Here is a 22,232-nt window from a genome sequence, read left to right as displayed (position 1 = left end):
GACATGGGCTTTTTTAAAGCTGAGTGTTTCTAATAGTGACAGTAAAAAACGACAAAGTTAAAAGGTAATTTGAAATTATATATTGTATTCAGGCCGTTTCAGTCACTAAACAATGTAAAGGTAAATGTTGCATCTAAAACTAAACAAACAAAAATAAAATGAATGTATTAAAGAAGTGACTATGTTTAAGATGCTAGAAAGTCTTAAGTTGAAAATTTTAAGAAATTTGTAGATCTTATTGTTGAACAAAACAGGAGATCAAACAAGAAACAAATATACCGGCGACTTTAGAAAATTTTCTATAAATTATAATAATAAAATATAATAATAAATTTAGCCCATATAATGGGGGGAAAATTATAGCACGAGACAAAACTCTAAGAAAGCGAAATTTAGGAAAACGAAGATTATCCTGACCTCGGATGTAGTAGTGCAGAGCTGTTTTCAATGGCGATCAACAAGATTTACATAACCATGACAGTTTCCAAACCCTCCATAAAACATGAAACTCAAAAAGATAATACAGATGTCTATGGAAATATATAGGACGAATCAGATCTTCAAAGGAATGGAATCATGGATTTGAAAAATGTAATGCACAACAATATTCCATAGAAAACAGTAAAAAAGTGGAAGGGATAAAAAGTGTTGTACGGCCTACGTTCAAAATTGGATAGAATGGCGCCTAGAGATGCTACCCTGTATAACCGAATAGGAAAGTTTAAGCTACCCCAATAAATTCATTAGACAGAAATGGCAGCTCGGGGAAAAGAAAGAGGGTGAAAATTTAGTACACGGTGTCAACAGTTCCGTACCTGATTTAGTTTATTAAATGTATATTTCTGAACATTAATTATGTCTTTTATGGTGTTTGCAAAAATATGTTTAAAGTAGAACAAGAAGTTAAGCTTAATGAAAATAAAAAAGTGTTAAATTAGTGTTTCTTAAATAATTCATGATCGGTATTATTATGATCATCTATTTTACATACCTCGTCACTTTTACGTATATATAATATTGCATTTTGTTATTTGCCATTCTTTTTTACTAGTTTGTGCCAGAAACACGCTTGCATATACCCACAAATCTTCTCGAAAAATTACCATTCCACCATCGAGTTCTGGTTTGTTTGCCGGAACGATCCTCTGGACCTATTTGTCTCTTTTCGAAGCTCTCGAATGAATTCGGTCCCAAATTGATCATAAATTAAGTTTTCCAACAGTTAGCAACTTACAATTTCGTTAAGGGCACAAAAGAAGATATAGGAGGGAAACAACGTTCGACAAAGCTTTTTAGGTCTCCCTTGGCAGACGTTAGTAAACAAGAAGTTCAACAAAAAATATAAATAAATTATGACAAAGGGTATTTTTGCTCTAGAATGAATCTTTTTTATCATTCTGTAAAATTATCGTTTAATATAGGTTAAATAAATAAACAGGACAGAGTGTGATTTCCGTGATATTTTGTAAAAATTGAGTTAATTTATTTTTTCACGGAACAACTGGATTTGTACAAAATAGGGATACAAGTTTTAAAAAAGTATTTATATTTGTTTTATTTAAGCTAAATAAGTAAAAAAACTTTTGAAGTTAATACATGTGTACCATAAATACATGTGTACAATAAATTCTATGGTAATACTATTATTCTATGGTAATACTATTATTCTATGGTAATATAAGTAATAAAAAGAGGTCGACAGCTGAAGACCGCTGTCTTAATTTTGACAATCATAAAATATTGATCTTAGTTGGGAAGCTGATAATGTTTAATAAAGTGAGACAATATCATGTTAAATATTTCTGAAGTAATTTGATATGGGAAAATAAAAGAAATAATTTTTAAAATAAATTTGATAGCGAGTTTGGATTATTGACATTATACATATTACCACATGTTTATTATAAATATTTTGAATAATCTGTGATGCGATCTAGAAGATTTTACATAAATATTATTTTCACTTATCTACGAATAATATCTGAAAAGCTTAAACTGAAAGTAGTTATACCTAAAATGATAGCATAATCTGTTTACGTTTGTTTACAATAAAGCAATTTTGGCCTAAGCAGCAGTTCTGTTTTAGAACTGTACATCCAGTTTAAGTGTTGTCAAAGTTTACCTGACGATCCAATAGTATTGCAGATTTTAGATTAAAGCTCCAAAAAGGATAGTTTGGTCTAGGAAGAGCACTAAAATCGCTTATTAATTTCATCTGTAGATAGTTTATAATTATATATACACTGTAAAAGAGTAAAAGAGAAAAAATAATCATAATAAATAATAAATTTTATTATTTCTTGCAAGATTAATTATAGAATATTAAAACCATCTTGTGCTTTGGCAGAACATGTAATCGACAAAGACCATATTATTATGGATTTTGATAACATTAAAATTTTGTCTAATGAAGGTAATAAATTCAAAAGGACCTCTTTAGAAATGATTCGTATTAGCAAGAGTGATAATAATTTAAACAAAAGATCAGAATTTCAAAATCTAAGCAAAATTTATAATTATATTATTTCTCTATAATATTTATTTTTAAAACCAGTAAAATATCACATTTTTAATTAAATTTTTCATATACTTTTTACATTTTTTCAGGTACCGTAATTTAGGGTAACATTGGCTCATTTTCGGAAAAAGATATTTAAGTAACTAGGGCATTTGTTCAATATACTATCAAGTAAATTTTATTATGCCGCCCCATTAGTACATTATGAACTTTAGGAAAATTTTAATAAATTACGGGAATACTTGTTATATATATATATATATATATATATATATATATATATATATATATATATAAAAGAATTTCTAAAATGCAGACATTTAACATAACATTTCCTTAATGTAGCTTGAGACAAAGTCACCCGACACTATAGGTTGACTTTGCACACTACATGTTTATTTTTTTTATAATAAAGTAAGCGCCCCTTTATGTTTTAATGTAATGTTTGTAAAAAAAGTAGCTAAAGACTTAAATACAAATAAATTATTAAACATACTTTTATGTATTCAGAATACTGAAATCTACATTTAAACTTCCAAAGTGAGTCAGAGTCACCCGAAATTACGATACCTGCGAATAATAAATAAATCCTCTTTTTTATTTTTAAATAGAAACGAATATTTAACAAAATTTTAATTTTGGTCATATAATTGTCACAAGTAAATTAAAATACAAACTATTCATGGCATTGAGGGTTATTTGTAATTGTATTGGTTGCTATTCTAATTTATTTATAATTTATCAAAGTTCAATTGGTTTTGTTTAAATAATTTTTTCAAAATTACATTTCTAAAAGAATTTGAAAAAGAAAGAGAAACATTTATTGGACAACGTATTTATTTAAGTGTTTTTTAAGTATGTTTAGCAGCAAAATTTTATTAAGTAACCTAATTTTATTTGATGTGTTTTTTTTAAACATATTTTTATTATATTTTATTTATTATTAAACATAAACTATTTTTTTTTTTAAATTATTCGTTCCACTTTACCAGATGATTTGTATTTTTATTTTAGCTCTTGAAAATAATTGTAACCACAATTGACAGGTCGAATTATATACAAAATATTTCTACAGAGCCCCTTTTTTATTGACTTCGACCCATTATACTAGACTGTTTACCTTTTTACCCACTCCAGCATTAAGGTCCCCTCTATATATCAGCTTAAGAGTATTTGAGATTTTATATAGCATATCGTCATTTATGCATATACACCAAAAATCGTCATATATTTGGCTCTAAAGCGAATTGTCGTCTTTATAAAACGTTTTTTATATGACTATCGAGATTGTATACTGTTCATATACATTTTGCGAATTAAACTAGATATACCTACCTGCTTAAGCTTTTTGGTCTTTATTTATACCGAAGTAGAAATGTACAGAATCTTTCACATTTTGACCAGCACTGTCTTATTCTTTGTCTCCGAGAGGATGGCTATATCTCCTTTCCGGTTTGTCATTTCCTGGAGGATTACTTGTTTGTATCTAATGCTCCTATGTTTCAAATATCATAATTCATAGTCCATTTAACTCACTGTTTTCGTTTACGTAGTTTCCGTTTAATATCCAAGTTGTATCAATTCTGGATTTTTAGCATGTCAGTCATTTTTACAAGTGTAAGAAACATAGCCTTATGACTCAACCACCCTCCTTGGAGGGCCAGAATTTTCTGTCGGGATTTCTTCCCGTAGCCGATAAGTAGCAGTTTTTAGGCACCAGAATTTCAGGCAGTTTGTAATTATAATTTGTGAAAAAATGTATCGTCAAAATTATTCAGCAGGATAACACATTTGCTAAGAAGTTGCAAGTAGAAATACAAATAGAATATTTTTGTTGTATAAAAATTTTTGAGAAAACAGTAACGACTAAAAAATAGAGCAGCATAGTGTTTCTTATAAAACTTACAATAGATCTTACTGATAGTATCAAATTTGAAATAAAAATATATTATATAGGCCAAGAATACTTATTTTACAACATCTTACAAATATACGTCATCAACTTTAAAAGAAAAGTCAACGACTATTGTCTGGTACCGGTCATTGGACTGATTATTTCAACCTACAAACAGCCCACGGTGTCGGCAACATTAATATTGATGTATCATCAATGATACAAAGTCAAATAATCCTTCAATAAATATAGCATATAAATTTTGCGATGTATAAACAGTATAAAATTGGCAGGTATTTAGAACAGGCAAATTTAAATTTTAATGTTAAAATATAAAATTAAATATTATTTTAAAAATTTATTTTTAGACTATTTTTATTGTCCCCTTTATTTATTTATTGACACTGTCTAATATACCGGAGTTTAAATATTTCGGCATCACATTATCCAGCTACGGAAAGCTCGAAACTGAACAGAACCGAACACGTTACGTGAATGAAACAATATGAAAAAATAAAAATATCAGGAAAGAATAAAAGGCAGAATTTACAAAACAGTCATCAGAACAATAATGACATACGCGAGAGAAACACGACCTGGCACAGAGAGGACAAAATGGTTGTTAGAAACAGCAGAGATGAAAACACTTAGAAAAATTGATGGTAAGATACTATGGGACAGAGCTAGAAGTACAGATATAAGACATAGATGCAAGGTGGAGAACATCAAGAACTGGTTAAGAAATAGAAGAGTAGAATGGAACGATCATATAAGGCGAATGGCAACAAATAGAGTAGTAAAGATGGCAACAGACGGTTCCCCGATAGGACGATGATCAGTAGGAAGACCACGAAAACGATGGAACGACAAATTACTGGAGGCACATTGAAAAACATACAGAGTCATGTCTACATAAAAAGAAGAAGAAAAAAAAGTGTAACACACTAGTTACTGTAATATATTATATACTGGTGACCTCACCAGGTTCTGGGTCTGAATTTTAGGAAATTTCTTGAGTTTCTGAGCATATATTTGGATGTAGTTAGTGATTTTCCGTTTCGCAGTCGTTGATCTTAAAACTTAATAGTAGTACTACGCACATTTCAGGAGGCGTTAGTCATTATTCTAAGAATTTATTAGCTGAGGAGTTAAAGCTTAGTAATGGGCATTGAAGGCATGGTGACTTGTCGATGCTCACGTTGCAACAAAACTCTGAACAATGTCCGATGAAAAGTCTAAGGTACCAGAAATAGAATAGATGTCGGCAAATAAAAATAAATTTTGGCAAATTTGTTATAATGTCTCAAAGGTTTATTGCCTCTTAACCACTAGTTAAATGGCGTATAATGAAAAACTTTTACAGAAAACTAGGCAGCTTGGAAGGTATCGAGGTGGCATACCCACTAAGGCTTACCTAACTAAAGATCGGTAGTATGTACCTACCAAAGAAAATAAAGATACTCAACAGGATTAAACTAAAAGGACAGATTGACTACAATCATAACGATGTCAGCAACTCACAGGAATAAACAATGTAAAACAACTGATAAATTGATACTTGGAATTGTAGATGATTAGAACCAAAGTACAAGAAAAGACAATGACAAACTAAAACATCTTGGCGCCGTCTCCTTTCGAAGGTTGGCGATTCAAATGGCAATTGTAGTTTTGTAAACTGCTGCGCGAAAGAAAGTGGTAAAATTTACAAAAATCATTTTTAAGCAACTTAAGTAGCTTCCGCTAAATGGATCTGTGTAAAAATTTTAGTTTATACTTGTTAAACCAGTTGATAGTTGATAGAAGATGACCAAAAATAAACAATATTATATTATAAATATTTAATTTTACTTAAAGAAGAAGTATTTAAAGCGTATTTTTTGCAAGCAGAAAGAGTAAGATATTTTTACCAAAGAAGCTTAAATCAATGTCTGAAGAAACAGAAACCAGATATAAATGATGATCAGGAGAATTTAAACAAATGAAAATATGAAGCAGTAAATGACTATGAATGGAATTAATAGATGAAAATGCATTATTTAATGGGCTTATAGGTAACCAGTATTTGCAAAAAAAGGAAGAAATTGAAGTGAAAAGACAAAAATGATTTACATCAAAATGAAGGCAAAATTTTAAAAAACTAAAGAAACAACTGAACAGAATAGGAAAACATACCGCCTGCTGGAAGTAATTATCGAACAACAATGTATCCAACACTATGAGAATCTGAATCTGGGGTATAACCCTAACAGTTGTGTAGATGAGCTTGCTTTATGTACAAAACTATTAACCCTCCACTACACGCATGCCGACTGACAATCCGCGTTTGATTGAAATATAGAATTTCTCGCATACCTCCCACTATTTTCTGTAGCCACTTTGTAAATCTTCATCCACTTGGCTGGTTACGAGACTTATGCAATACCCAATGAACAGAGGTGTAGTTATTTCGACTTGTGATGTCTCTAAACAGGTTTCAATTTCTTTCACGGCACTTAAAATTCGACAATTCTGAAACTTGCGAAGAACGCAAGAATATAGACAAGTTAGCACCCATACGGAAAATATTTGATGCCTTCGTTACCAACTGCAAAGCTGCTTACAGTTCTTTTTATTTGGTAACAGTGGATGAGAAAATGAAAGCGTTTCGAAGGCGATGCTCATTTATTAAATATATTCCAAATAAACCCAATAATTATGGGATTAAAATTTTTGCCCTAGTTGATGCCAAGTGTTGCTTTACTTCAAATCTTGAAGTCTATGTAGGGCAGCAACCCGATGGCCCTTATGCTGGGAGCAATTCTACTAATGCGGTAGTCTTGAGAATATGTGAATCCATATATGGATCAGGAAGGAAAATTACTACCGATAACTGGTTCACAAATATGACTCTGTTAGAATTGTTGTACGCAAAAAAGTTGACGTTAGTTGGTACAGTTCGTAAAACAAAGCAGAATTACCACCTGAGTTTGTCAACCCCCCAAAGTCACGGTTAGTTAACAGTAGTTTATTTTGCTTTCGACAGAATGCCACTCTTGTGTCCTATAAACCCAAGCAAAATAAAAACGTCCTACTGTTATACAGTCTTCATTATGCTAATAAAATAGATCAAATAACAGCTTAACCCGAAATCATAATGGATTATAACAATACTAAAGGGGTGTTGATACCGTGGACAAGCTGTGTGCTATCTATAACAATACAAGTAGTACCAGGAGATAGCCAATGGAAGTTTTCTATTCGATGCTAAATATTGCAGGTATTAATGCAAATGTCATTTTTTATTGCAACAATCCCGAAAGTGTAACCAGCAGAAGATTATTTTACAACCTTTAGCTAGAAATTAGTTGATAATCACCTTTGTGCCCGTGCTAATCTTTCTTGTTTGCCATCATCAATGCAATTAAGAATTATAAAAATGGTTAAATCTAAATATCCACTACCGCCTCCAGCTGGTAATATTGGCCAACAAAGGGGACGCTGCAGTTACAGCGACAGAAAAAAGAACCGTCAGACCAAATATTATAATTTCCGTTATATATACATATATATATACATATATATATATATATATATATATATATATATATATATATATATCTATATATGTATATATATTATATATGTACACATAATTTATCTATAAAGAAAAGAAATTAATAATTAATAAGCAAGTGTTATCCGACTTTATTCTTTACATTTCATGTATAATGTATAATACCTATATAATCATTGTTTTTTTTTAAATAACATTCATCACTCAAAGCACAAAAGCCTCTTACTGTATTCATCTATCTCAAAGCTAATCCGCCACCCTGGTTTAATTAACATTTTTGATATTACAGAAATTATTAATTACTCCTAAAACAAAACCACTCCAAAGGCTAAAAAACGATTAGAAATTTTTAATTATCTACTACCGCAAAAAAAACTTATTTTAATCACAGCGAAACTCAAAGCCAACGTCATCATTTGGTCTATGCCAAATGTTTTATTAGGATGTATTCTTCTTTTTTGGTTCAAAAGAGTTTCGATATTTTATAAAATCCTTTTTTGGTCATTTATGGTGTTTTGAGATGAGAATAATAAAAATGTAAACACTTCTTTATCGGCCTATATATATATATATATATATATATATATATATATATATATATATATATATATATATATATATATATATATATATTCAAACTAATAATTAAAAACTTATTTAAAGTTGTTGACAAGTCAGTTGCTGGTCCAACTGACTAACTGAGAAGATTTTTTATCTCGATGAATGACCCCTGTTTTATACGACTTCACCACTACAGTTTTATTTCATTTGATTCATGTAGTTATAAAATATCAAAAATTGACGTTTAACAAACTTCACGTCTATTTACTTTTTTCGTTTCGCTTAAACTCCAGAAAATTTGATAAAATTGTAATGAAAATAGTAAACGCAGTTTTATTTTCCCATACAAACTACAAACCGTTATATATTCTGATCTATACCATATAGCATCAGATATCAACATTCATTAGTGTTACATGAAGTGTTTTAAAAAATGTGATACTCGAGAGTAAAACATTCTTACTTTTTGACAGAGTTATTTATGTTTATAATTAAAAATAATTCAACTTTGCTTATTTACAATAAAAAAACTATTTTTCAACATTTTCTCTGCAATAAAGATAAAAATTAAAAATTGTGCATTAATTCCATATATTTTATTTTAAGAATTATAAGTTTAATGAAACAATTCTTAATAGGTAAACTTGCATAATAAAATCTACTGAGAGTGATAAAAAATGTTAAAATCTTATTTAATATACTAAATCCTTAACATTTTTCATATATATTTCTATCGCATTTATAAAGAAAGTAAGCTTCTTTTATTTATAAAAAAGTATATTGTATAAAAAAAGTTATGATAATTTATTTTACAGTAGTTGAGTTGCGCCAAATTTAGGCATCTTACAATAATTGTTGTAAGCAATGCAATATTTGTCAATATTAACATCTTAAATTTAAAGTAATGATTAGATGAATAAACGAATTTCATCGAGCAACACTGTTTTTTGATTATATTATTTATTCATTTATCAATAGATTATATCGTGTTAATAAATCAATTTTGATTGGCGGTAATTAGTTTTAAAAATTTATTCTATTTATTAATTTCATTACGATACACCAAACAAATGGTGATGGCCCAAAAGCAATTTTGTAAATAGTAATCTTTCTATTTGTAAATACAAATCCTTTGATTTACTGTTTCACGCATATTTATTTTGCATGTTAGTAGTGAATAATTGTTAGTTTACAGGCACTTTAACGCAAATTTAAATTAAGTTTTGTGTATTATTTACACTGTTACTTCAGTTTATTTACGGTGGTAATTTTTAGGTTAGGTTTATTGTCATAAAACTCTGTTGTCTATAAAATATTAGAATAAAATAAAAACAGGTGGGTTTTACTCACTTTATTTTTATATTTACCTTAATTTTATTTAATTATTTTTTTAAATTGTTTTAAAGAATATCAATTACCATTTTTATTAAAATGATCAGACGAAAATCAAACTTCAACAATGCATGTAGCCAGGCCGTAAGAAGTGAACTAATTGCAAGGGCTAATAGGTCGGGCGAACAAACTACTCAAATAAATGAAGATCAGAGAATGAGGTCAGAAGAGAACCGTGCACAAGAAAATCTTATGCATATCGTGACCAAAGTGTATGACAGAATGTATTAAAAACGAGAGCTGCACGTGAGCAGCATATAGTAAAGTCCAGAACACAAGAAAGAGAAAGACAGGGAATCAACCGCGCATTTACACGTATATCATTTGTTCGTCTTGAATTTGAATATGCATCAGAAATTTATTATTCTGTGAATTTTAAAATTGATATTGGTACAATGGACACAGTATGCCAGTATTGTCAGGCATTTAAGTTTCACAATGAAGCACTTGACATCTGTTGCGCATTAGGAAAAGCCACCACCTCTTGCCACTCCACCAAAACCTTTAAAGTAACTTATTACTGGTGATTTAGAAAATTGTAAGATAATGTGCGAACAATACGTTCAGTACTCAAGCTGCCATTATCCGTTCATAGCAAACCAAATGCGATGTGTAACATTAAAAAAAGAAGTGGAGAGGTTACAGTTCAGTTATTATCTGGGATGAATGTACTATGGCTCATAAACATTCTTCTTCTTCTTCAAGTGCCCTGTCCGTTGCGAACGTTGGCTATTAACATGGCAATTCTGATCTTATTTGCGGCGCTTCTGAATAGTTCGACCGATGTGAGCCCGAACCACTTCCTCAGATTTTGGAGCCACGAGTGTCTTCTCCTGCCTGGCCCTCGCTTACTGTCTATTTTTCCCTGGTCAATCAATTGCAGTAGACGGTACTTATCGTGTCTCAATATGTGGCCTAGATATTCAAGCTTTCTTTGTTTAATTGTATTCACGATTTCTTTCTCCTTTCCGATTCTTTGGATTACCTCTGTGTTGGTGACATGTTCGGTCCAGGATATACGAAGAATGCGTCGGAAGACGCATAAACATTCAGTCGAAGTATTATTTATTAAAAAAATCGATAAGATAGTTTCGAAACAACTACAGGCTATGAATAACTATTCTGATGAGACTTATTAAGTCGAAATACGTATCAATAGATACATAGACGCTTTGAACGTGAAATCAAATATTTTCTGTCTTTTTCATTTCATATTATATATTAGTATAAAGGATTTAAACGGTAATGACAAACTATTTGATGGTGCTGTCTTATTACTGTCTGGTGACTTGCGACAGACATTACCGGTTATTTCTCTCTTTACATATGCGGATGAGATTAATGTATGTATAAAACAATCGTTTTTATATCGGAATATCGAAACAGTTCGATTGACCATTAATATAAGAGTACAAGTGCAAAGTGATCTATCAACGTAAATGCTTTCCAAACATTTGCTGGATATTGAAAACGGTAAAATAAACATGCATCCAAATACATAAGACACACAACTTCCAGATAATTTCTGCACTTTTGTTGAGACCAAACATAAATTAATTGTCAGTGTCTTCCCGGGTATACTGAATAATTACTTAAATCATAATTGGCTAAGTAAGCGCAAAATTTTGGCGACAAAAAATGTTAATGGTGACGAAATTACCTTCCAGATTCAACAGTTGTTACCAGGTGATCTGATATCTTTTATATTAATCGACAGTATTGTTAATAAAGACAAAGCAGTAAATTATAACAGAATTTTTAAATTCTCTTGATATACCAAGGATGCCACCACACAATCTTCAGTTGAAAATTTGTTCACCAATTATTCTGCTACGCAATTTGAAACCACCCAGAATATGCAACGATACACGGTTGGTCAATAAAAGTATCACCGGAAATATTATTGAAGTAACCATTTTGGCTGGACGATTTGACTGGACATATATCGCAATATCATTCAAAAGGCTTTAATTCCCTGTTTGATTACCATTCGCGATGACCATTAACAAATCTCAAGGCCAGACAATGTCCGTTTGCAGCTTAGATTTAGAGAATCAATTATTTATATTAGCAAAAAACAATTTACCGAAAAATATTGCACAGGGATGCATTAAAATATATGAAACTTATAAAGAAACCAATACTAAACATAAAAATGTAGAAGAAAACTGTAACTTAAATAAAGCGGAAGACCTCAACTCCAACCATAGGGTCCATAAACAAAAACCTTTTTTTGATGTGATTTTTGTGAAATCTTATGTTCCGTCTCGTATGTGTTTTTTTAAAGAAGTTTTTATAGTTTTTAAAGTTTTTAAAAGGAAAAGAGAAAGTTGTGGATTTTTCCACCAAATGGGATCTCTCTTAAGTATCGGTGCTTTTTAAAACTTGACCATAACTTTGAGGATGGCTTTGTAAGCCGAAAGTGCTCAGCTAAGAAATAAATTTGTTCACATTTCAAAAATACTTTTCTTTTCCATTCTTCAATTTGTTAAAAGTGTGTACAAGAAACATATCAGTCGTTTCATAAAAAACAGTACTGAAACAAAATAGTAATTATCCGGACAGGTTAACTCTGATGTAGTAATTAAATAATTTTTCGAACTGAAATACATATTGTGCAGTCTGTCAAAAGCATATGTTGTGCGTATCCACAGCGTGTAATTTGGGCAAAAAAACTAGGCTTCCATATCACGAGAATAAGCACCATTATTAGAATGAGTGCTATTGCCTTACCAACCACATTCAATAAAAATTGTCCTATTATCAGTATTGTTGTGAATTTATTAAAAGGTTCAATATTTATAACACTTACGGATTTAATTTATTTCTTTATTTATATTAACTTATCTAACAATAATTTATTATATCCGTACGTAACAAATTCGCGAGCGCGGGTCTTGAGAATTAACTGGCCCTCCATATAAAAATGTTGTATTTATATACGAAATCCTGATATACTAGAACAGCATCGAAAGATCGCATTGTCTTGCATCGAAAAATCGAGAAGCATCTAGTTGGAGAATTCACCATAATTTGAATCTAGAACCTCCGGCGAAATTTCTACAACAAAACAGAATATTAGTCATCATATATTTTACAGTTATTTTTAGGCCAGGATTTTTATCGTAACATTGCCCCCCTCTTAAAAGATGGTTCCTCCTGGAACCTTGTCGGGACTGGAACCGGAACTGTATGCTGGTATCGGCAACTGGACCCTCTTTTACAACTTCCAGTTGTATAAAAATGACAAGGGACGGTTTTCTCTCCGCACCAGTAACTATGCGGATTGCAACAGACTAACACCTGGACTTCGGTGTCTTTGAAGATCTCCTCCACCATATTTCGGATAACCCTCCAATCTAATTGGCGGCACTCCAACTTTGGCATGGCTAACTTTTGCACGTCGGACTCTAGTACGTGCTCTCTCAATTGAAGTAAGGCTTCCCATACATCTCGGTAGGTAGGTTGGTCACGGGCAGTGTCTTTTGTTACCAGGTAGAAAAGGTAACGTGATGCATCTTGGAGTTTCAAGGTTTTACCGGGAGCTGGCACCTGGCATTGAAGTTCTGCAACTCGACCAAACTTCCTTCGAAAGACGGATGCCAACCCTGGTGCGTCTTTGATACTGGCCGGGATGGTGAGGGCCAGCGAGTAGTCATCGGGGAGCGCGAGTAGATCTTGCTTTTCTTCAGTGGTAACACCATGTCTCGCTTTACCGGTACCTCCATAGGCACCCATGAATTCCTCAAACGTGAGGTCAGACACATCGTGGACTTGGTTTACTTCCACTTCTTCATCTACGTCGTGGTCACCTTCGAAAGACGCCAGCCGGTTATGGTGTACTATCATCGGCTTTCCCTTCGGAATCTTGCTTATTCGGTAGATGACATCGTTGATCTTCTCCATAATGAGGTATGGACCTTCCCAAAACTGCTGCAATTTGGGAGAACAACCTTTTCGCTTCTTGGGATTATACAGCCATACTTTGTCGTTCTTCTTAAAGCAACCCTTTTCGGCTTGTGTATCGTACCGTTTCTTCATTCGGTCGCTAGCGATCTGAAGGTGGGAACGGACCAACTCATGTACATCGTCCATTCTTCTTCGTAATTCGATCACATAATCTTCACCTGCTACATCTTCTCCAGGTCGACACCCAAACTCTAGATCACAAGGTAGTCGCATTTCGCGTCCGAATAGGACTTTCGCTGGTGTCTGGCCTGTTGATTCGTTAACAGCAGATCTGTAGGCCATTGTGAAGAACGGAAGGTATTGGTCCCAGTCTCGCTGATGATCGGACACCATCTTTGTCAAATATTTGCCAACTGTCCTATTCATCCGTTCTACCATACCATCAGATTGCGGATGATATGCTGTAGTTCTTGTTTTCTTCATGCCTAGTCTATCACATATTCCTTGGAATAGATCGCTTTCGAAGTTCCTGCCTTGGTCACTATGGATCTCCAAAGGCACTCCAAATCGGCTGATATATTCTTGGATCAACTTATCTGCAACGGTGGCGGCCTTCTGGTCTGGAAGTGCGTAAATCTCGACCCACTTACTGAAGTAATCCATTACTACCAGCATGTACTTGCCTCCATTTTCACTTTCTGGAAATGGCCCAGCGATGTCCAAAGCTATTCTTTCAAACGGGCTTCCAACATTATATTGTCTCATAGGAGCTCTCCTTTTTCGGTAAGGCCCGTTACTCGTGGCACAAATAGTACATTTCTTACACCAGTCTTTTACATCGTCGGAACTGCTCATCCAATAAAACCGTTCCCGAATTCGCTGAAGGGTTTTCCTTACACCAAAATGCCCTCCCGATGGACTGTCGTGTAACTGACGAAGTACTTCGGCTATTCTGCTCTTTGGGATCACCAACTGTCTTCTCTTCTCTGAACCGTCATCATTTTCCAGGACTCGTTTAAGCAAGCCATCTTCGATGATAAATGAGTCCCACTGGGCCCAATACGTCTTAACTACTGAGCATAGGTTTGATATTTCCTGCCAAGGTGGTCGACGGTTTTCCTCTTTCCATTTTCGGATTTTCTGTATAACTGGATCTCTCTCTTGTTCTTCCCTGATCTTAGTAGGCGTCCAGTCGTCGTTGACAATCGTCGTTCTTAGCACTGCTGCTTCCTTGGATTCCGTTTTGTTGCAGTGGGAACACTCTGCTGGGCATGGCCGTCTGGAAAGAGAATCAGCGTTTCTGTGGCTAACTCCGGCTCGGTGCTCAATCTTAAAATCGTATTCTTGGAGTCGTTCGATCCACCTGGCTATCTGACCCTCTGGATTCTTAAACTGCATCAACCACTTAAGGGCGGCATGGTCGGTTCGGATTAAAAACTTCCTTCCATAGAGGTATTGATAGAAGTGCTCTACTGATTTCACTACTGCCAGAAGTTCTCTTCTCGTGACGCAATAATTCCGCTCAGGTTTTGAAAGAACTTTACTAAAATATCCGAGGACTCGTTCCTGTCCTCCTTGAATCTGAGACAGCACTCCTCCAATTCCCACATTACTTGCATCTGTATCTAAGATGAACTCTCCTTCTGGCAGTGGATACCCTAAAATTGGTGCTGTTATTAAATGCTTTTTCAAGGTCTCAAAGGCATTTTGGCAGTCTGTATCCCAGCGGTAATCTCTTGCTTCCTCCGTAAGTCGCGTTAATGGCTTAGCGATATCTGCAAACTTCTTAATAAACCTCCGGTAGTAAGTACATAGTCCAAGAAAACTTCTCACTTGATGTTTGTCAGTTGGTTTTGGCCATTCCTTAATGGAATCGATTTTTCCCTTATCCACGGCCACTTCTTCTTTACTGACTATATGACCCAGATAATTGACTTTACCTTGAAATAGCTGGCACTTCTTGGGGTTTAACATCAATTGGGCAGCTTTAAGTCGATTAAAAACGTTTTCTAAATTCTTCAGATGTTCTTCGAATGTCTCCCCCAAGACGATTATGTCATCCAAATAAACCAGGCATGTTTTCCAAGATAACCCTCTCAACACATTTTCCATAAGCCTCTCAAATGTCGCAGGAGCATTACAAAGTCCAAATGGCATAACGTTGAATTGCCACAATCCAGATCCTGTGGTGAAGGCTGTCTTTTCTTTATCGACTGGGTCCATTTCTATCTGCCAGTATCCAGACTTTAAATCTAAAGTAGAAAACAATTTACTTCCAGCCAATGTGTCCAATGTGTCATCGATCCGAGGCAGAGGATAACTATCTTTCTTGGTAACGTTGTTCAGCAAACGGTAATCCACACAGAACCTCGTCGTTCCGTCTTTCTTCTTAACCAGGACCACCGGAGAGACCCATGGACTCGTAGAAGGTTCTATCACCCCGTCTTTCTTCATTTCCTGAACAATCGTTTCAGCTTCCTCTCTCTTCGCCTGTGGTAATCGTCGAGCTGTTTGACGAATTGGCTTAGCATTACCAGTATCAATTTTATGCTTGACAACGGTAGTTCTTCCCGTCTTTCCTCCTTTCGGTACGAAAATATCACGATACTGCCGAAGAAATTCCCTTAATTTCCTTTTCTCCATCTGATTTAGAGACTGTCCTGCAACTGCAACCATTTGGTCGAATTTGTCGTTGGAATTATCAGATGTTGTCGCCTGACGGATTATGGATGTCACAGGTACACAAGTTCCTACCTTTGTCTCTTTCTTGATGGTCACTGGGTAGTCGTTGACATTGATAAGTCTCACAGGAATTTCCTTAGCCGAAGTCACCAATTCTTTTCCAATTATGATTCCACGGCCAACCTCATCGTCGTGGTTCCAAGGCTCCATCATAACAGGTCTCCCTTCGTCCACAATTCCCTGTAGCCGCGCTACTATGATCGTTTCGCTTCTCGCAGACACGACTGTATCTTCTTTAACGGCTGCTTGCACAGTGTTGTCATTATGTGGATGGAGAAATACCTCCTCGTTGCCAACTTTGATTACCTTATTCTTAAAATCCAATTGGAATCCATGCATATTCATTACGTCCATTCCTAATATAACATCCTCTTCGATGTCAGCAACTATAACAGTATGGACAAACTTTTCTGCTCCAATTCCCAATTGTACCTGGATTTCTCCATGAATGTTGGCATTTTCACCTGTAGCGGTCCGAAGTCGCAACCTCGTTGGTGACAGTTTCTTACGGCTGTTTATAACTGTTGGGCGTATAATGGTTCTGGTAGCTCCGGTATCCACCAACAACGTATGCTTTTTACCATTTATGTCTCCATCTACATATACACTATCTTCACGACATTTCAAAGAAGCTATTAGTATAAGAGGGTCTTTGGAAGAGTTCCGGGTCGAAGCTGCCCCCCTAAGGTTGACTCGTTCTGGTTTTCCTGATGGTGAGTTTCTTGATTTTATGGTCTTCTTTTTCTTGCATGTCATGCTTTTCATCAAATTAAAGAGCTGGTCAAGTTTATCTTCATCTCCTTCCTCTTTTACAGTCCTAACTTTATTGTAACCGCCAGAGGCCTGCGTAGCTGACTCGTATTCGAGGGCGGCGGATAAAACATGAACCAGCGTCTTGTGACGAGCTAATCGTAGTGTTCTCTGCATTTCATGATCACGAAGACCATCAATAAACGTTTGAACGGCCAATTTTTCCATCATGTCTTCGGGAGCTGTTGGATAAGCATATCGTACTAATCTGGCAATATCTACCTCATATTCTTGAAGAGCCTCATCTTTCTTCTGTCTACGATTTTTAAGCTGTGACTGATATACATGCTCCAAATGTTCGTGGCCATATCGCATATTTAACCTCTTCTTCAGTTGTTCGAAATCATCGGTCTCCTCTACGGCTATGGTCTGAAGCACATCTAAGGCATCTCCTCGAAGGGCGATAGTCAGGTTTACAGCCTTTTCTTTTTCAGACCATCCATTTGCTCTTGCGGCTGATTCGAACTGTTTCATGTAGTTGTTCCATGATGATTTTCCGTCGAAAGTTGGGACTTTAACATGAATAGAACCTCCACTTCCTTCAAATTTCGGCCGTGTCTCCAACTTAAATTTCGTCTCGTCTTCTTTTATCTCCACTGTAATCGGATTGTTACCTCTCTCTGCTGTCCGTGTTTCTTCCATCTTCTTTTCCATCTCTTTCCATATCTTTTCTTCGAAGGCTAACATATCGGCAGCAACTTGGTTTTTTAATGAAGATATTCTATCGTCCAGGGCAGACATCTCAGAAGTGACTTTAGAGATTTCCGAAGAGATGTTAGCAGAGACTTTGCTTTCCAGCGAAGAAATCTCGTTAGAAACTTTGTCTTCCAACGAAGCGATGTCGCCGGAAACTTTGGCTACATCAGAAGAAACTTTCGAAATATCGTCAGAAACTTTGTTCTCTAATGATGCGATATCACCGGAAACTTTGTTCTCTAATTTCGAAATCGACGAGATGACAGCATCTTCAAATATATAAGTCTCTGGATCTAGTCCTTCTTCTAGCAAAGCGTTCTTTAGTCGTTGGACTAACTCAGCCTTTTTTCCGGTAGAAGCTAATTCTCTGTCTTCAAGATGTCTTCTTAAATTAGTCACTGTCAGCTCATAAATCGTAGCCATTTTCACAATTTATTTTATGAACTTTGATCAGATAAAAGGCATATATCGAGCACAGTTTAATTAAATCTTGACCAAGTACTTTCGATCCCTAGATCATCTTCAGGGGCATCTGAAATAAGCCAAGAAACGTTTTTTTATAACCAAAGAAATTGATTAACTTCGATAAAAACTCGAAGTTTTATGGTTGAAAAAAGGTTTTTTATATGATTAACGTTTATAGACTTACTTCGTCAATTGTGGCCTATCCGGCAAGAACAAGATGTCATAAACATATAATTGTACATTACACTACACTACAAATAGACAAACAAACACTTTAAAATAATTTTAGGAAGGCTACATTGCTTGAAGAAGTCGGAGACAGAATGGCTCCTGATCTAACGGAAATGTTGGGGTGACATGTGACAAATGACAACTTGGATGAGCAGTCACAATCATAGATATGTGATCTGCACCTTTTACAATTCTATGAAACTAAGTATTGACCAAAAGTCCAACTGACACTACTATAGGAGGTCACTGATGCAATATAAAATTATATAGAATATTTTTAAGTAGATTGAATAATCCAAATCTCACACTCAAACATGTCTATAATAATTAAGGTGTTAGTTTGAGAGCAACTGAAATAGACGAAAAGTAAGAATGCAAGAAGCGGACTAAACAATATGTTAAACAGTGGGTGGTTGACTACAATAAAATGGTCTACCAAGCACTATCTGTAATGTAGAAAGGAAGAGATCTGACCATGTAATTAAAATACTAATAATTGAAAATCAAAATGGAAAGCAAAATATATAAATGGGGTGTAATCCAAGTAGTTCAGTTGAACCCACAGTCAATGGTATAACTATAAAATTACTATGGATGTGCTCAGTGCAGGAAGTCTAAACAGTCGAGCTGGGTCCCCCACGAGGTGAAGCTGTAATAAAGTTTTTAAAAATAGGTTTAAATTTAGTACAATTTAAATTAATTTGAGTATTAAGACAGTGAGAGTTTTCATTCGTTTCCCTTGTAATTTCCAAATCTTCCAATAAATCCAACTCCATATAGTTTTTCTTTCTACTAATGTCATGTAAGATAGATGAACCAGTGTTGATGTTAAAATTGTGTTTACTGGATAATAAGTGTTGACCAAAACTTGAAGAGTTTGGTCTTTTCAAATGTTCTGAAACTCTAGTGGATAACTTTCTAATGGTTCTACCTACATAAGAGGCATCACAATCATCACATTTTAATTTGTAAATACCACTTTTGTCAAGTGTGTTCATCCTATCTTTGGTGTTGATTAAGAAGGAACCTAAGGTGTTGTGTGACTTGAAGGAAATTTTGATGTTATCGATTGTAGAAGTAAAAAGTTTAGATATTTTATTGGAAATGCTGCTAATATAGGTGAAGGAGAAATATCTGGTGTTATTTGAAGCAGTAGGTTGAAGAAAACATTGTGATGAATATGCAAGCTTTTCTGCAATTTTTAGTTTAGCTCTATTTAGAAGCTTATAGATAATGTTAGGATCATAACCATTATTGAAAGCAATTTGTTTAAGAGTGTTAAGTTCTGAATTAAAATTATCATTAGAAAGTGGAAATTTGAGTAACCTATGAATGTAACTGTTGAAAGCAGCCATTTTGTGTTGGGTTGGATGATTAGATGTATCATGTATAACATGATCTGTTTGGGTAGGTTTTCTGTAAATATTGTACTCTAAAGAATCTTTATTACGGGAAATAGTCATATCCAAGAAGTTCAACTTTTTATCAGATTCTGGTTCCAGAGTAAAAGAGATGTTGGGATGGAGGTTATTAAGATCATCCAGAATCTGTAAAGCATCATCTTGGGTTCCCTGTATGAGAGCTATACAATCATCAACATACCTTGACCAAAAAACTATTTTGTTGTTGTTGTTAACAAACTTCTGTTCTAAGCTGTCTAAGAAAATGTCAGCCAGAAAAGGTGATAGTGGAGATCCCATTGCTAAACCTGTTGGTTGTTTGTATATTTTTTGATTGAATTGAAAGAAGTCCTGATCCAGACAGAATTTAAGTATAGTTAAGATAGCATCTTTGTCTTTTGCTGATATGTTGCAATTGTCTAGAAGATTGTGTACTAAAGGTAATGTTTCATCTCTTGGTACAGAAGTAAACAGATTGGAAACATCAAAAGAAACTAAATAAAAACCCTCTTCTATCCTAATGTTATTTAACCGTTCTATTAGATCTAAAGAATTTTTGATGGAGAACTTAGGTTTAAAATTAGTGATAGACTGAATTGTGTTGTAAATAAACTCTGATAAAATAGAAACTGGAGTATTACAAAAACTTACTACCGGCCTTATGGGACAATTGTGTTTATGGATTTTAGGAAGTCCATATAACCTAGGTGTTATAGGATTAGATACAATTAACTTTCTGTTGTTATATTTAGTAATAGTATCATTAAACAATTTGACCATTGCTTTTGTTTTATTAATAAAGGTGTTAAGTGGATTTTTTTCCAAAACTACAAAACTGTTATCTGAAAGAAAAGATTCTACTTTCTCTATGTATTGAGTTTGTTCTAAGATTACAACACAATTACCCTTATCAGCCTTGCTGAGTACAAGAGAATCTCTATCAATTTTTTGTTTAATTGATTTTAGCAAATCCTTTTGTTTTTTAAAATTATGGTGATTTCTATGAAAATTGCGTTTGTACTTACATTGTTGTTGTTGAAGTAAGCTAATGCAAGAGTTTCTCAAATATTGTTTAGTATCAGCATTGTTAGTCATACCTTCTATTAGAGTGTCCAGCTCTACCGCAAATCCTCCCAGCACTGAGTCACTTAACCTAAAATTCTGACAAGAAAACTTAAGGCCTAATCCTAAAAAATACAGTTCATCCTCTGAAAAGTTAGTGTTACTTAGATTTAAGACTCTAGGATGAAATTGATGATCTGAAAACTTATGCAAAAGTGTTGAGGTGCTTCTCTGTTGTTTTTGCAAAATCAAACGGTTTAATTTGTTGGTAAGATTTCTCTTCTTGGTGGATTGTAAGCGAGAGACCTCATCTTCTATGTTGTTAAAGGAGTCGTTGACTAGAAACCAAGGATGTTGTTGCAAAATTTGATCATAAGTAATTTTAAGATTGACGTTAATATGGTGAAGTTTGGTATAGTGCTTCTTAAGTTCTCTTTTCAGGATCTTTTTCTCCAAAATCTGTTTTTCTTTATCGGGTACATTTTTTGATGTTTTGACCTTAGCAAAAGTAGGAGTGACTTGATGTGAAATGCACTGTCTAACGAACCAAATGTTCAAGAATATGATCATTCTCTTGCAGGATAGTCTTCTATAAGTATCAACCAAGACTGCCATAGTCAATAAATAAATATAAGGTTGAATGCTCGAATAAATGAACTTTGATCAGATAAAAGGCATATATCGAGCACAGTTTAATTAAATCTTGCCCAAGTACTTTCGATCCCTAGATCATCTTCAGGGGCATCTGAAATAAGCCAAGAAACGTTTTTTTATAACCAAAGAAATTGATTAACTTCGATAAAAACTCGAAGTTTTATGGTTGAAAAAAGGTTTTTTATATGATTAACGTTTATAGACTTACTTCGTCAATTGTGGCCTATCCGGCAAGAACAAGATGTCATAAACATATAATTGTACATTACACTACACTACAAATAGACAAACAAACACTTTAAAATAATTTTAGGAAGGCTACATTGCTTGAAGAAGTCGGAGACA

At 34.0% G+C, this 22,232-nt stretch overlaps 2 protein-coding genes across 2 annotated transcripts in view; both read right to left on the bottom strand.

Moving 5' to 3' along the window:
- LOC140442361 (uncharacterized) overlaps nucleotides 1–22,135 on the bottom strand; it is a 35,335-nt gene extending 13,200 nt beyond the window's left edge. The window contains exons 1-2 of the mRNA XM_072533437.1: nucleotides 22,096–22,135; nucleotides 20,166–21,978 (exon numbers count right to left, since the gene is read on the bottom strand). Coding sequence (XP_072389538.1) covers nucleotides 20,166–21,848 — 1,683 coding nt within the window. The 5' untranslated portion in view covers nucleotides 21,849–21,978; nucleotides 22,096–22,135. The remainder of the gene's footprint in view (nucleotides 1–20,165; nucleotides 21,979–22,095) is intronic.
- Nucleotides 1–22,232, bottom strand: part of LOC140450847 (disintegrin and metalloproteinase domain-containing protein 10-like) — a 942,961-nt gene that overhangs the window by 727,857 nt on the left and 192,872 nt on the right. The gene's annotated exons all lie outside the window — the stretch shown is intronic.

The sequence above is a fragment of the Diabrotica undecimpunctata genome, chromosome 1 (genome assembly GCF_040954645.1).
Source record: "Diabrotica undecimpunctata isolate CICGRU chromosome 1, icDiaUnde3, whole genome shotgun sequence".
NCBI lineage: Eukaryota > Metazoa > Arthropoda > Insecta > Coleoptera > Chrysomelidae > Diabrotica > Diabrotica undecimpunctata.
The sequence above is the reverse complement of the archived record's forward strand: the minus strand, read 5'-3'. Positions and strand labels throughout refer to the sequence as shown.